At 40.1% G+C, this 14,212-nt stretch overlaps 2 protein-coding genes across 3 annotated transcripts; both read right to left on the minus strand.

Annotated features, from left to right (window-relative positions):
- Nucleotides 1-4,970: 4,970 nt before the first annotated feature.
- On the minus strand, nt 4,971-11,202 carry p4ha3 (prolyl 4-hydroxylase, alpha polypeptide III). 2 transcript variants are annotated; one of them, XR_013793199.1, is made up of 13 exons: nt 10,936-11,202; nt 10,494-10,648; nt 10,131-10,354; nt 8,852-8,995; nt 8,724-8,775; nt 8,481-8,638; nt 8,097-8,273; nt 7,293-7,357; nt 7,058-7,217; nt 6,921-6,983; nt 6,608-6,761; nt 6,029-6,125; nt 4,971-5,438 (listed from the first exon to the last, which is right to left on the minus strand). XR_013793199.1 is itself a non-coding variant. In XM_079562701.1 (13 exons), exons 1-13 carry the CDS (start codon nt 11,115-11,117, stop codon nt 5,368-5,370), a joined length of 1,617 nt encoding a protein of 538 aa, XP_079418827.1. In that variant the 5' UTR covers nt 11,118-11,202; the 3' UTR covers nt 4,971-5,367. The 2 variants fall into 2 exon arrangements, 1 of the variants encoding a protein (XP_079418827.1); XM_079562701.1 differs by having other exon boundaries at nt 6,608-6,676.
- Nucleotides 11,203-12,385: 1,183 nt separating this feature from the next.
- or95a1 (odorant receptor, family 95, subfamily A, member 1) lies at nt 12,386-13,213 on the minus strand (the record flags this gene model as incomplete). The annotated part of the gene is made up of 1 exon (XM_079556422.1): nt 12,386-13,213. The coding sequence occupies one exon, from the start codon at nt 13,211-13,213 to the stop codon at nt 12,386-12,388; it is 828 nt and encodes a 275-aa protein (XP_079412548.1).
- Between the last annotated feature and the right edge of the window lie 999 nt (nt 13,214-14,212).

Here is a 14,212-nt window from a genome sequence, read left to right on the forward strand (position 1 = left end):
TAAAATTTGCAAAGAAATGCGTGCAATTATGAGAATAAGTGCATTTATTTCTGTATTTATTTATTTATATATTTATTTATTTCTGTATTTATTTATTTATTTACATATTTATTTATTTTTGTATTGATTTATACATTTATTTCTGTATTTCTCTATTTATTTCTCTATTTCTGTATTTATTTTTGTATTTATTTATTTATTTATTTATTTATTTATTTATTTATTTCTCTATTTATTTATTTATTTCTCTATTTATTTATTTATTTTTGCATGTATTTATTTATTTCTCTATTTATTTATTTATTTATTTCTCTATTTATTTTTTTATTTATTTTTTTATTTATTTATTTCTCTATTTATTTATTTATTTCTGTATTTATTTATTTATTTCTGTATTTATTTATTTATTTCTCTATTTATTTATTTATTTCTGTATTTATTTCTGTATTTATTTCTGTATTTCTCTTAATGAGATGCAAATCATGGGGTGGGTCGGGATGCCTCTGCTGTAAGCTCATTGGTCAATCTTTTTCCTTGCTCCAGAGCTTGTCCAGCATAGACGGCCATGTTGAGATCACTGTGTTCTCGCTATAGCCATGTCAGAACGAAAAAAAAAAAGAAGCATTCTTCCATATGCAGCAATTGCATTGTGTGTGTGTTTTTTAAACAAATAAATAAATTATCCTTTGCTCTGTGTCGCTGAACAGCCTCCATTTTGGAGTGGTGAACGGTTGCATGTTGGACCTCAAGCATATCTAGTTGGGGACTGCTGTGCTATGTTCTAATGAGCTGAGAAGACTGGCGGACAGGAGAATCTGTAGTGTTGACTACATTATTTTCCGTTTGGATCAGTTACGTAAAGTCCCGTCGCCAGACGTCAGTCTTAAGGCGGCATTAGTCTTACTATAAAGAACATATTTTTCGGTATTCGCGTAGCCCTGGCGCACACTGATCATTACATTAAATATAATCAACAGCAAATATGACCACACCAACTACAGCTGTAACATCAGTCCTCGTGGCGGAAACGTCAGTAGGCCTACATGCGTTTCTCCGAGCTGAGCCTCCTCATCAACACATTCTTTTACTCAGACTTGAACTTATGAGGGAGGCGGACTTCAGCGCTTTGTAGTAAAATACACAGAAGCACCTGTCACTGCCTTTGCCAAAAGTCTCTCACGAGCATCGTGGACTCTCAGGGCGGAGGATGATCGTTGATACCCCTCTATCATATCAGCTATATTTTATTTTGTGCCCAGACAACACGGGAGATGTGCGCAATTCCCGTGGAGGGAACCGTGCCAGAGAAAGAGAGAGAGGGTCCTCTCTCTCCGTGAGGAGGAAATAGTTAGGTTACTTGTTGTGGAGTTTGGGCTGGTCTAATCGGGCAGAAAGCGCGAAAGTAACACTGTGCAAATGAGTGATCTTTGCCCAATTTGTAGTGGTTATACAGCAGTTCTGCAGGCCTTCTCGTGGTTATACGGCGTATGTCTGCGTATCACGTAGTCTACTACACCACATCTGTGTCGGGGGGGGCGGGCATGGCCCCGTATGGCCAGCCCATAGCGACGGGTATAACCACAAGAAAACATGCAGGATGGCCGGATAACCACGACAAACCGGGCCAAGATACGTATCACTCATGTGCGAAGTGTTACTTTGCGCTTTCAATCGGTTTAATACACCGCACGCGACGAGCTCTCTCGCGCAAAGTGCGTACATGTACATTACAGGCGTGCGCTGAGAAGCGCCATGCTGTCAAGATGCGTGTGCCCACTACAAACCACTACAAATTGGGCAAAGATCACTCATTTGCACAGTGTTACTTTCGCGCTTTCTGCCCGATTAGACCAGCCCAAACTCCACAACAAGTAGCCTAACTATTTCCTCCTCTAGCACGGAGGCGGCATTTCATCCCTCTCTCTCTTTCTCTGGCACGGTTCCTTCCAAGCTGCGCTCGTGCGCAATTGCGCACGGCTCCCGTGTTGTCTGGGCACAAAATAAAATATAGGTGATATGATAGAGGGGCATCAACGATCCTCCTCCGCCCTGAGAGTCCACGATGCTCGTGAGAGGCAAAGGCAGTGACAGGTGCTCCTGTGTGTTTTACTACAAAGCGCTGAAGTCCGCCGAAAAGTCCCCGCGTTCGAAGTGTGCGTTTTACACTCTGACACTGGAGCTTTCAGTGAAGGCTGAGAGAGACTGAAAAGTGGACGCGGCCACAGCACTGACCGAGCCATATTCATGGTACAAACGGTGGCGCGAGTGTGGGGGTGTGTGTGGGGGGAGTGTGGGGGTGCAGGCGCTCGTTCTACAGCCCCAGAGTCCGGTCGTTTTCCACGCTCAGAAACGTGTTTTCGTTGCATCGGCGCAGTATTCTGCACAGACGCAAGGCCCAGCTCATTCAGCTGCTTTTGAAAAGGACCTCACTCATAAGTTCAAGTTTGAGTAGAAGGATGTGTTGATGAGGAGGCTCAGCTCGGAGAAACGCATGTAGGCCTACTGACGTTTCCGCCACGAGGACTGATGTTACAGCTGTAGTTGGTCTGGTCATATTTGCTGTTGATTATGTTTAATGTAATGATCAGTGTGCGCCAGGGCTACGCGAATACCGAAAAATATGTACTTTATAGTAATACTAAATGTGCCCCTGCGTGGATTTCATATGCCCCCCTGACTGACGTCTGGCGACGGGACTTTACGTAACTGATCCAAACGGAAAATAATATAGTCAACGCTACAGTTTCTCGTATGCCTGTCCGCCAGTCTTCTCAGCTCATTAGAAATTTCACTCCAAAGCGAATCCATTTCTATCTCGAGTCTCCGACTTGTTTGGCTAGCTACTAGTTGTTGTAAGGGGTAGTAACATAGCACAGCAGTCCCCAACTAGATATGCTTGAGGTCCAACATGCAACCGTTCACCACTCCAAAATGGAGGCTGTTCAGCGACCCAGAGCAAAGGATAATTTACTTATTTGTTTAAAAAACACACACACAATGCAATTGCTGCATATGGAAGAATGCTTTTTTTCTTTTTCGTTCTGACATGGCTATAGCGAGAACACAGTGATCTCAACATGGCCGTCTATGCTGGACAAGCTCTGGAGCAAGGAAAAAGATTGACCAATGAGCTTACAGCAGAGGCATCCCGACCCACCCCATGATTTGCATCTCATTAAGAGAAATACAGAAATAAATACAGAAATAAATACAGAAATAAATAAATAAATACAGAAATAAATAAATAAATACAGAAATAAATAAATAAATACAGAAATAAATAAATAAATACAGAAATAAATAAATAAATAGAGAAATAAATAAATAAAAAAATAAAAAAATAAATAGAGAAATAAATAAATAAATAGAGAAATAAATAAATACATGCAAAAATAAATAAATAAATAGAGAAATAAATAAATAAATAGAGAAATAAATAAATATATAAATAAATAAATAAATACAAAAATAAATACAGAAATAGAGAAATAAATAGAGAAATACAGAAATAAATGTATAAATCAATACAAAAATAAATAAATATGTAAATAAATGAATAAATACAGAAATAAATAAATATATAAATAAATAAATACAGAAATAAATGCACTTATTCTCATAATTGCACGCATTTCTTAGCAAATTTTATCTTTTTAAAATTTATTTATTTATTTATTTATTTATGTATATATTTATAGTTTTGGCAGCCATGGTCCTCCATACTTCCCTGCTCATTCCACGCAGGGAATTAGTCTGGTCATGGAGCAATTGGAGCAGTTTGAAGGGGCGGGCCTAACGCGCACAGATTGTCAGTGAAATAAACCAATTAGCGATTAGCGGACGTGACGACAGCTGTGTCCAATTAAACAAATATGAAGTGAATATTAACTCACGCGGAGAACGCGAGGCAAAATCCTTGACTACTTCATCCAATAATTAGTTTTGGCTGTTGTTAACGTTAATTGAACTAAAAACATAGAGGTGCAGCGAGTGACGTAACCTTCTCATTTCACTGTGACGTCGTGATTGGTTCGGCTCGGCCTTAGCCGCCAATCAACAACTTGTCTACCGTGCGTGGCCAGACCCACCTTCTTTCTGCACCTTCTTTCGTGCAGAAAGAAGGTGGGTGTGGTTTATCAGGCTATATTGCAGTAGTAAACAGTACATGTCTGTGATCGACCACTAGGCGGCGCTATTGGAATGTGGTGCTGGGGTTATGTGCCGACCACAGCTGTAAACTACCACCGGTCAGGCAGCAGAGGCTGCCTATCTCAGCCTCTGCTGCTATATATGCATACATTAGTATACATACATTAGTATGCATATATCATATCATAATTTATGCTACTGAATCGTAAATCAGACTTTTACGCTCAGACAAGTTACTCAAGTAGCATGTTCTCTTTACTTGAGTAATTATTTTGTTCACTTACTCCTTTTTGAGTAACATTATTTCAAAGTAAACATATACTCTTGAGTAAATTGTTTAGCTTCTCAACCCACCTCTGACGGGAGTTAGTGTGTAGATCCCTGAAGTAGTTTTTTGTTTTGTTTTTTAGATCAATGGTGTAGGTCTACTGTCAAGTCAGAAAAACAGTATTTTATTTGACCACTAGAGGGAGTCATTGAATCATTGCAACTTTTACAGCGCTCTTCAAGTTGCATTTCTGCCATAGCAAGATTTTGAGAAATATTTTTTTTTAATAATGTTAACAATAGCTATACAGGCAGAAGGCCTAATGATGTAGATTTATTTAGGGGATATCTTTTGTAAAATAGGCCAACTAAGTTTGCCAGAATGGCCAACTACGTTTGCAAGAATGATTGTCAATCATACATACAAGCCTGAATTATTCAGACATGACAACCACATCGAGAAAATTGAGACTGACCAAAACAAGAAACTTTCAATCAATTTATTTTTAATGTGTGGCCCAAAAATAAATAGCAAAAAAAAAAAGTCCTTCAGATAACAGTGCATAACATATGACCTGGTACTGAATGGAAGTTTCTCTACAGACTGTTGCAGAGGCAAACATGGCATTTTACAGCCTATTACAGCAAGTCCAAATCAGCACTGTTTGTGAAGCAGATGCCTCTCTCTCTCTTTCTCTCTCTCTCTCTCTCTCTGTCCTGCACAAGTTTGAGAAAATGTGGCCCCTGGGGATTGATTTCCAACTCGGGCTGAAAACGCAGCTCAGTTTCACTTCGTCCGTGTCCACTGCCGTCCGTCTCCCGAGGGCTGTTTGGGTTTGAGGCTGATTCACACATACAGCGTGCCCCTCTGCTCAGCCACGAGCCCCTCTCATTTGCTCATGTCGAGGGGTTCACAACCGAAAAGGCTTCCAAACATATGGTTCTCTCCTTTCACTCATTGGGATTCAGGGTGCAGCGATGGTTAAACTCTTGACCATATTCATGAATCCACTTGTTTGCCACTAGAACAGACCATGCAAATAACAAAACTTTAAACAAGTGCAACAGTGTCTAAAGTAAACTGAAAACATGCAAATGCTCTCCACTGCTGTAGACTAATGTGCCTCTGTTAGTTTAGCTGACAGCCACACACATCTGAGTGCAGTGAGTGGAGCAGACTGATGCATGCCCCTATAGCAGGGCCAAGCAGCAGCAGCTGAGATTAAGTTTCCAAGATGAGCATTTGGAGTCTGAAATCGCCAAATAAAATACAGATGTTGAGGCCCGGTACAATATCCCCCATATAGTACATATAGAAAAAAAACTAACTGAAAGTAGGCCATATTAAAGCCACACTGTGTAACATTTCACATGATAGAATAAAAAGCCTCACAACTTTGCCGGGAGCGGGATATCACCAGCTCATCTTCATGGAGTTTGCCAAACATGTTGTTTAAATACATTAGGTCCTCTTCCAAATGCTTTATTTTGATAACCCGCCGCAGTAAGGGCATGTTTGCTATCACTGGCATATTTGTTTATGTTGAACCTTGAATGTTCCATTGTGAGGCTGTAAAATATCTTATTGATGATAACAAATAATAACTCTCACCCCATTTGTCCCCGACGAGCACTGGGCAGCCTGCATGAAGCGTGTCAACATCTCCTTCACCATTTCTGTGAAGATTCCACCAGAAAATAGCAGCGTTCTGTCGAAACACAAAATATTTCACGTATCTTTCATGCAACTCTCACCTTATTCCTTATTCAAATAAATATAAAACCTAAATGAAAGAAGGCAATGGGGAAAAACTATATCGCACATTCACAAGAAGTGTGAAATCCTGTTAAGAAGACATGGTGGAAGAGACCTCGATTTTACTGCAAGCAATAAAGCAATTAAAAATCTGTCTTGCTCATGTTATCAGTCTTTTATTACAGTCAGTGAAAGTTTATTTCCCAAGGTGGCTTTTCAAAACATTACGCAGAATCCAATTTTCTGCCTGAAACTTTGGCACTGCAGCACAAAAACAATATTGTGAGTAGAAATATACAGCCTTAGCATTCTGACAGCAGCAGCACAACATGTAAAAGGGAAATAGGTTAAAGAAAACGCTGGTAAATTAATGCAGACTTAGAAAGTAAACAAAGTGCTATATTGTACCGTATTGAAGTAGACAGTGTGTTTTACCTCGTCTACTGGGACACTGAAGTTGGCATAGATGAAGGCAGTGGACCCACCTGCCTCGACAGAGCTGAGCTGTGGAAAAGGACATTCCTTCACACTGTGTCTTGTCTTGTGTGGCTGTGCTGCATGCATAAGTTGCTGCATGCATGTTTTTTTCCTTTTAAACACCAAGAGTATGCAAATAATAACAAAATGGATTAAAATGTATCATCATTGTTTGTGTTTGAAACTGCTTCTTCATCTAAAAAGTGTTTTAGAGAATAGTCAAATTATTATTGTGTGGTCTCGAGCATAAAAAAGTTATAGATGAACTTACGTATATCATGAACGTAGCCACTCGATTTCCAGTGTTTAACTTATACACAGGACTTGTCGGCACCTATAGGTCAAAGCACAACATGTAATACAACACTTTTTATTGTGAATAAAAGTAAATGGTGACTAAATACTTACTGTAGCATGGTCAAAGTGAGGTTCATAATGTCCGCCTATTCCATAATTAACGACTTGAAGGTACTCGCCAAATGGATGGTTCACATTTAGACCAGTTACCATGGAGATCCGCTGGTCCAGCTTCCCAGTAACAGCATGGGAAGAGTCCTTCAGCCATGCACTGGGGACAGAAATGAGAGTTTATGAGTGAGTTTCATACAAAACAAATGAAACCAAGCTTTAAGGATTTTTGTACCTTTTGCTGATGCGATACTCGGCTGTGGCTTGTCTCTCTCCACTTGCCACGACAGACCTTCTTAACTAGAAAAGCATGTACAGCAAGTATTTTTATAAAAAAATATTCATCTTTTTGTTTTTTTGTCGACATCCAAAAGCACACTAAAGCCTCAAGATGTCTTCAACTAAATCTGTGTCTGTGATTTATAGTGAGTGAGTCATGAAGCCAATTCTAAATCCCAAACACATTTTGCTCCAAGTATAGAGTCCTCGAGTGAAACTGATTTATAGTTTTGCACATTAAATAAATGAATAAATAATACATCAAAAAGACAATTCATATGGCAATTTAAGCCATTAACAGCATCCAAACCATCAAATGGAAAAGCTAAATAATTTATCTTTGATCTTAACCACTAATTTCATGGGTAGCTCAAATTCAATACTAGACTCTTAGTCTGTTTTCAATCTGCCCACACACTGACATAAGGATGAAATAAGTACAGGACTTTTCCATCTGAGCTAAGGGCGGAAAGCCTGACAAACAATGCCAATGTTTAACAGAAAGTATAGGGTACCAGCCCCCAAATATTATACAAATAAACTGAGGCAGTAAAATATATGCAGCGAAGGAACCTGGAAACATAAATGGTAGGTTTCTAGAAGTTGATGAGAGAAGACATGTTTCAAAGTCAGACACAGTAACTCTGTTATACAGCAGTAACATGCTGTTTTCTAAAATGTTTACTTAGGGTCTGGAAGCAGAGGTTTTATCTTGGTTTTAAGAAGTGGAGCAAAAGTTTGAAAGACATTTGGCACCTACTCCCGGCCGAGCAGTCATCTTGATGTCTTCTGCCTCTGTGTCAGTGATGAAGTCATGATAGAGAACCACAAAGGGCTGCAGACTCAGGACTTCACGTTTGGCTGGACAAAGAAATAGACCTGGCTTTCCACCGGTGAAATAGTCGCAGAGAAGTCTTGGGTTCTGAAAATGTCTTGGCTGCAAAAAGTAACATAAAGAACATAAAGATCATTAAAACATCATAACATGATTATAAATAATATCTAGAATATATATACTTCAGCTGGAGTAATAGCTATTGCACTTCTCATTATGCAAAATGGGGAATGCATAAAGAGAACACTGGCTTTGAATCTGTTCATTATTACAACGTGGTACATGATGTACAAAGAAGTTGATGATTACATGCGAGCCGTGGTTCTGGCAGAGTCTCTCATAAGCTTGTCTTGTTCTCAGATATTTTGAAGTGGGTCTCCTAAGCCCATTTCCTTTCATATGTGGCCTCACCACCAACAACTTCTCATATTTCTCAACATTTTGCAGAACACGCTCATTCACTGGATCTGAAATAAAAAACACACAAAAACTAAACTTTTCGACATATTTTAAGATGAAGGTTTATGAGAGGGAACTGGCAGTAACATTTACCATGATGAAGTAATTCCTGGGAAAGACTCAAAGCATGGGAAACATTCCCTGTCTGAAATAAAAACAGTACTGGTGATAACTATCACACATTGTATGAAATAATGACACTGAAAAGGATATTTTTATACTTTGAAGTGAGAGAAAGCGAGGTGGTCCAGCGCATCCTCCAAAGTGCCCTGATTTTCTGGGCTCCGGCTGTGTCCTCTGAAGAGATGCACCGACTGCTCCAGCCACGGCACTGAATGGTAGTAATCTTCCTGCTCATAAGCCACCTGTGACGAGGATAAAGAACGCCTCTTTTAAGAGAGTGTTTTCTTATAGACAGTTCACATGTGGCAAAGCTGTGCCTTGTTTTTGACATATTCTTCTCAAAAAGACCTGACACGGAAACATACCTTAAAATAAAACAATATATGCATTAGCTAACTGTAGTAAGCCTGTCAGTTAGTCCAACTCATCTTGAAAACATAATGAAACAAGACACACAGCCACACAGGGATCATCATTCTAACAAAATGTGTAGTTTATTAGGCCAAGACTGGTGAATCTATTAACAGTGTTGACCAATTACTCCTACATTGCCTTTTCAACATGGTTCACAATATGTGATATATTTTAGAAATTGATCTTGTTTTTTAATCTTGTGTCTTAATTTAAAACATTATCTAAATAAAAGCTCCCTGCAAAATGGTTTTGACAGTTTAATATAAAGTGCAAATCAATGCAAACTCTCTCACAAACTCTTGTGCAGAGATAATGACTTTTCCATTCAGCACTGCAATCCCACATAATGCCCTGCCTTTAGAAATCCCCACTGTGCTTAAAGTGTGGAAGTGCAGAGAATTCCATGTGTGTAGGAAAGTGGAATCTCCTTCCAGTTTTTTCCAATAAAGATTCCTGCAACACATGGTCAGTAGTGTTAAAAAGATATTGAGAGGTTACTGCTAAATATATAATGTATGTACGGATGTTTTTTTTAAAAAACTTTTTATGAAGAAATACACATTTTTAGTTTTAGGGTGTAAAGATGTAAATAAAATTGAGAAATAGTGCCCACCCACCCCGTCTGTATGTGGTGTGTGATTGAGTGGGTGGTGGTGATGATGGTCAGAGGTCGTTGACACATTTTGGCAAAAAATGTTTCCGTAACTCAGCCTGAGGTAATTCGAGAAGTGGGACGACATAAAGCGCTTTGATTACAAACCAGCCCATAGTTCATGTGCGGTTACATGGAGAGCCAACGGATAGTCTGACAGAGGCAACAGTCATCTGCGAGAAGTGCGAGTGGGAAAAAGATGAAAGAATGACTAGATAGCCTCTCTAGTTTATCCTAAAGTATACGTTGTTGTAAAAATAACAGTTCTATCATTTTGTGTGATTTGCTTAGGGCCTAAAAAACCCTCTTACCTTTCCGACCAGAAAGCAGTCATCTCCAGAGAGAGGGACCGACACCAGTGGCTTATAAACTTCATTGGTTCCTCTGTCAGTCGCAGTGAGGAAATGACCCCTGACGAGAGCCGACACCTGCAGTGAGTACACATCCTGGAGCCTCAGCAGTCCCCTCACAGCCCCCTGCAAGTCCTCCAGTTTGGGCAGAGCCGTCCCGTCCCGCTCGTAACTGGATCGGAGGCCTGGACACAAAGGACCAAAAGGTGAACTGCAGGGGGTCAGAGCTGTGCGGAGGATTGGGTGTTGATGGTAACAGACTGCCTGGGAGGGTTACTCATCACCTCCATGTGTTCAATGTGTGTGAGGGAAAAGCTAGCTAACCTTGTAAGTTTTCCATAGAGTCATCGCTGTAGACTACATTAGGCCATTCCGAGTAAAGGCGTTTGATGAGGGTGAAAGCCAACAGTGGGTTTGCCAATGCAGATGTCTGGCCTTGGTACACCTCGGAGTGGAGATGGGAAACTTTGGCATAAAAGCTGTAAGGGAAAGCATGGATGAAGAGGCAAACATCTATAGAAAAGAGGAAAAATACTTATTCTGTCCACCCTTCCACAATTATTAAGGCCTCAATTTATGGGGGAAAAAGTCCAACAAGTTCTAGTGACTACATCCAGTCTGAATCAGAATGGAAACTATGATAGACAGAACTAAGTTTGGACTGACACATCACATTAAATCCCTAGGGGCCAAAGCTGTGATTGTCAATTGACTTTACAGCACTTTTAGTCAGGCCTATGTTTATGTCTGAGCATAGCCTACTCACCGCCTGATGTCCTGCAGCCTCTCTGACTCTAGCTCGATGTAACCTTTGAGTGAATCGATAAGTTTCCGCTCCAGGCTGATGGCGTGCTTCACGTTCACGAGCGACGTATACATTTCAGCCAGGCACAGAGGCAGTGAAGTCCAGGTCAAGAGGAGCAGACTGAGGAAAAGCCGAGGGTCCATCACAGAGTCAGTGGGTAAGTGTCCGCTCACACTCTCGATCTGTGGACTCTGAGCTCCGGGGCAGAGGCTCCAGAGAGCGGCTCACGGCGAGTCTGAACGTGTCATGATTCATCCCACACGTGCGGTGCGGACAGAGGAGCGGCTAATGCACGGGGCAGCTCTACAACCATGAACATAACCCACACTGTACTTTAAACGATTAAAAACATATAGATTTGAACAGAGCAAACTTTACTTTTCAAAGAAATAGACACACATTTATCAATATGCCCTTTGCCACCGCTCATGTATAAGGAGCTCGGCAACATTCTGCCCCCTGGCGGACAATGGCAATATCAATAGCAAATGGATCATTATTACATTATACACACACTATGGCCTAAATTCACAGAAAAAAGAAAGAATTAAGTGAATTCTAATAAACAAACTATCAAAAAAAGTTCACTCAAAATGACTTATTGTAATGCTTGTGTTTTAGTAGTATATTATGCAAAACTGTCAACCTTTTATTTAAAATAGTTCTCAAGACAGAGCGAATCTAAACAAGACTTAGAAATGCATATAACTGAAAGAATCTTATCTGCACTCTTGCCTCTTACTGTAATTGATTAATTCTATGTTGATGTTTTTATTGATTGTATTTGTTTTCTTATATTTATGCAACTGTGAAGCACTTTGAATTGCCTTGTGTATGAATTGTGCTCTACAAATAAACTTGCCTGCCTGCCTATTTTACATTTAAAGTGAAACAATAATAATTTATCGTGTCATAAAAGTTTGAAAAGGATGTTAAAGATCATTTCAATTAAATACACATGCAATTGCACAATTTCCATGCGAAGTGGAACTACTATCTAATGGCATACTACTTTATGTGCTCTCAGTCACTGAAAGACAGCCAAAATTCACAAATCAAGTTGGATAATCATTTATTGACACAGTTATTCAAGGGCGATCATTTAACAGAAGAATCTATCAAAGTGACTTTTCTGTATAATGGGAGTAACTGCCATTCACCCTCATGTCTTAAATAGGAACATAAAGCTGGTGGTCCTATATAGAAACATTACTCATGCCTCATAATTCAATCTGAACATATAGAAAACAGGTTAGCAAATCGTAAAACAATTTATATTTATGTATGTGAACACAACATTGCAAAGACTTTTAAAATTTTAACAAATCTCAATATCCTATTTACACAGTATTTTCTCTGTATGTCTTTTATCAATATGAGACTAATAAGAGCAATCACAGATGTTAGTATTTTACTGTGGTATACGTTTGTCATAGGTCCAGACTTTCTGAGAGCAGCGCACAAGTGTTTTCCTGATACACGCCCTGAGACTCTGGTCCCTGAATCCATAGATGAGCGGGCTGAGGAAGCGAGGGATGAGTATGAAAGTGAAGTAATTGAAAAAGGCCAGGTCCTGGGGCTGCCATCCATGTGCCACCACCAGTGTCTCCGTTATGGGGTGAGTGAAGGCCAGCATACAGAGTACAAGCTGAAAACCATGCAATAGCACAGTATACATCGCTCTGTTCACTGATGCCCTGTCCTGCCTCAACTTCCTTGTCTCCAACAAGATGCGCACATAGGTAAACAGAATAATGACGGCTACCACTGTGAAGAAAAGTATACTTGTAGCTGCTTTTAATAGCATTTGAATAGGGGTTGAATTCACCACAGCAGTTTTGCACAACACTGGAGTGGAAAAAGGGTCCACATTTGGGTCTTGCTTCCCAATGGAGAAGTCAATCAGCGGGAAAAGGCAACTGATCATCCAGAGAGTCAAAATGATGGCCCAAATGCGGTCAGAGCGCCAAGCGGGTGGACACTGCAGTGGATAGACTATAGCAACGTATCTTTCCAGGGACATTATTGCAAGAATTAAGGGGGTATTCTGGAACGTAGCGGTGGATATGAATAGTAAGGGAATACAATAGACAATAGGGAATTCAATCTGATATACAAAAAAGGCAAAAAGCACGACAGAGGTTGTGACTTGAAGGGCATCGTTGATCAGCATGTAGGCGAAAAGAATGTAACGAGATGTGTCCAGGAACTGACGATGAGAGGCAAAAGTGTGCAGCATCACAGAGATACAACAAAGGAACATGCAAACCAAAGGGATCACAATGCACACTTTCACAATGACAGGGAGCACATGGTGAGATGTACAGTTAGGTGGGAAATCACAATTGGACATCTCTCCTAGCAGTCAAAGCAAGTCGAGGTAAAGTAAAACCTTCAGTGTAATAGTTAGCTAATAGTACAGGAAAAGATTTAGGTTTGCATGGGATGAATTAAGCCATATCAGCAGATGCAATATCGTTTTAAACAAATCTCTGTTTCATGTGTTCTAAAGCCTGATATAAGGATACACATCTTCTTTCTACACTAAAGCCTGAACCCCAGTATCTCACACCACCCTGGTCTATTTCCAGTTAAGCTTGGAGGTCAATTTATCTGAAAGCTTGTGCTTGCAGGTGCCTGAACTCTCCGGAGATTTACCACTTTCCTGTCACAACTCCCGAGGAAGAAACAGGCGTCAGAGGGAATTGTCAGGGCTGAGTTTTGCAAGTTATTGTAAATTAAACTTACCATAGAGACAGAAAAAAACAAGTTCATTGGTTTAAGAAAGGTTTACCTTAACATGGTCAAGTGAATGAATACAGGCAGATGATTATCCCACATATTAAACTGGCACAGACCGGTCGGAGTGCAGACTTGCGTGTTTGTTTTGGGCTTAAGCCATTGCAAGTGGAACAGTAAAGTGTGTTATTGATTTGCTGAGTAGACGATCTTTAGTTACAGGGTCAGTGGTGCATTTCATAATCCCAGTCTCAGAAAATGACCAGCAGATGTCACTGATTGGCGTAAACTTACTGCAGTTCATATTTCTCCCCATCCACAATCTATGCTTATATGTGACATATCGTTCTGGAACATGCTCATACCACTCCTCAGGCGCTTTACCACCGATTTTTTCATGTTATTTGTTTTGTTTTTTGTCGGGACAGCGCATGTGAATGAACATTATGTGGGACTCATGCATGTAAATACGGCATGGGGCTAACTTCCATCCATTGTC

Source organism: Gobius niger, assembly GCF_951799975.1.
Source record: "Gobius niger genome assembly, chromosome: 1".
Taxonomy (NCBI): Eukaryota; Metazoa; Chordata; class Actinopteri; order Gobiiformes; family Gobiidae; genus Gobius; species Gobius niger.

Bases quoted from the DNA above. Each gene is read 5' to 3' on its own strand.
- p4ha3 (XM_079562701.1), bottom strand. From the start codon at position 11,117: ATGGACCCTCGGCTTTTCCTCAGTCTGCTCCTCTTGACCTGGACTTCA. The intron at 7,358-8,096 runs GTAGGTGCCAAA...ATGCTTTTCTAG, and splicing joins AGATGACTGCTCGGCCGGGA to TTAAGAAGGTCTGTCGTGGC. The intron at 6,984-7,057 runs GTAAGTATTTAG...TTTGACCTATAG, and splicing joins CTCACTTTGACCATGCTACA to GTGCCGACAAGTCCTGTGTA.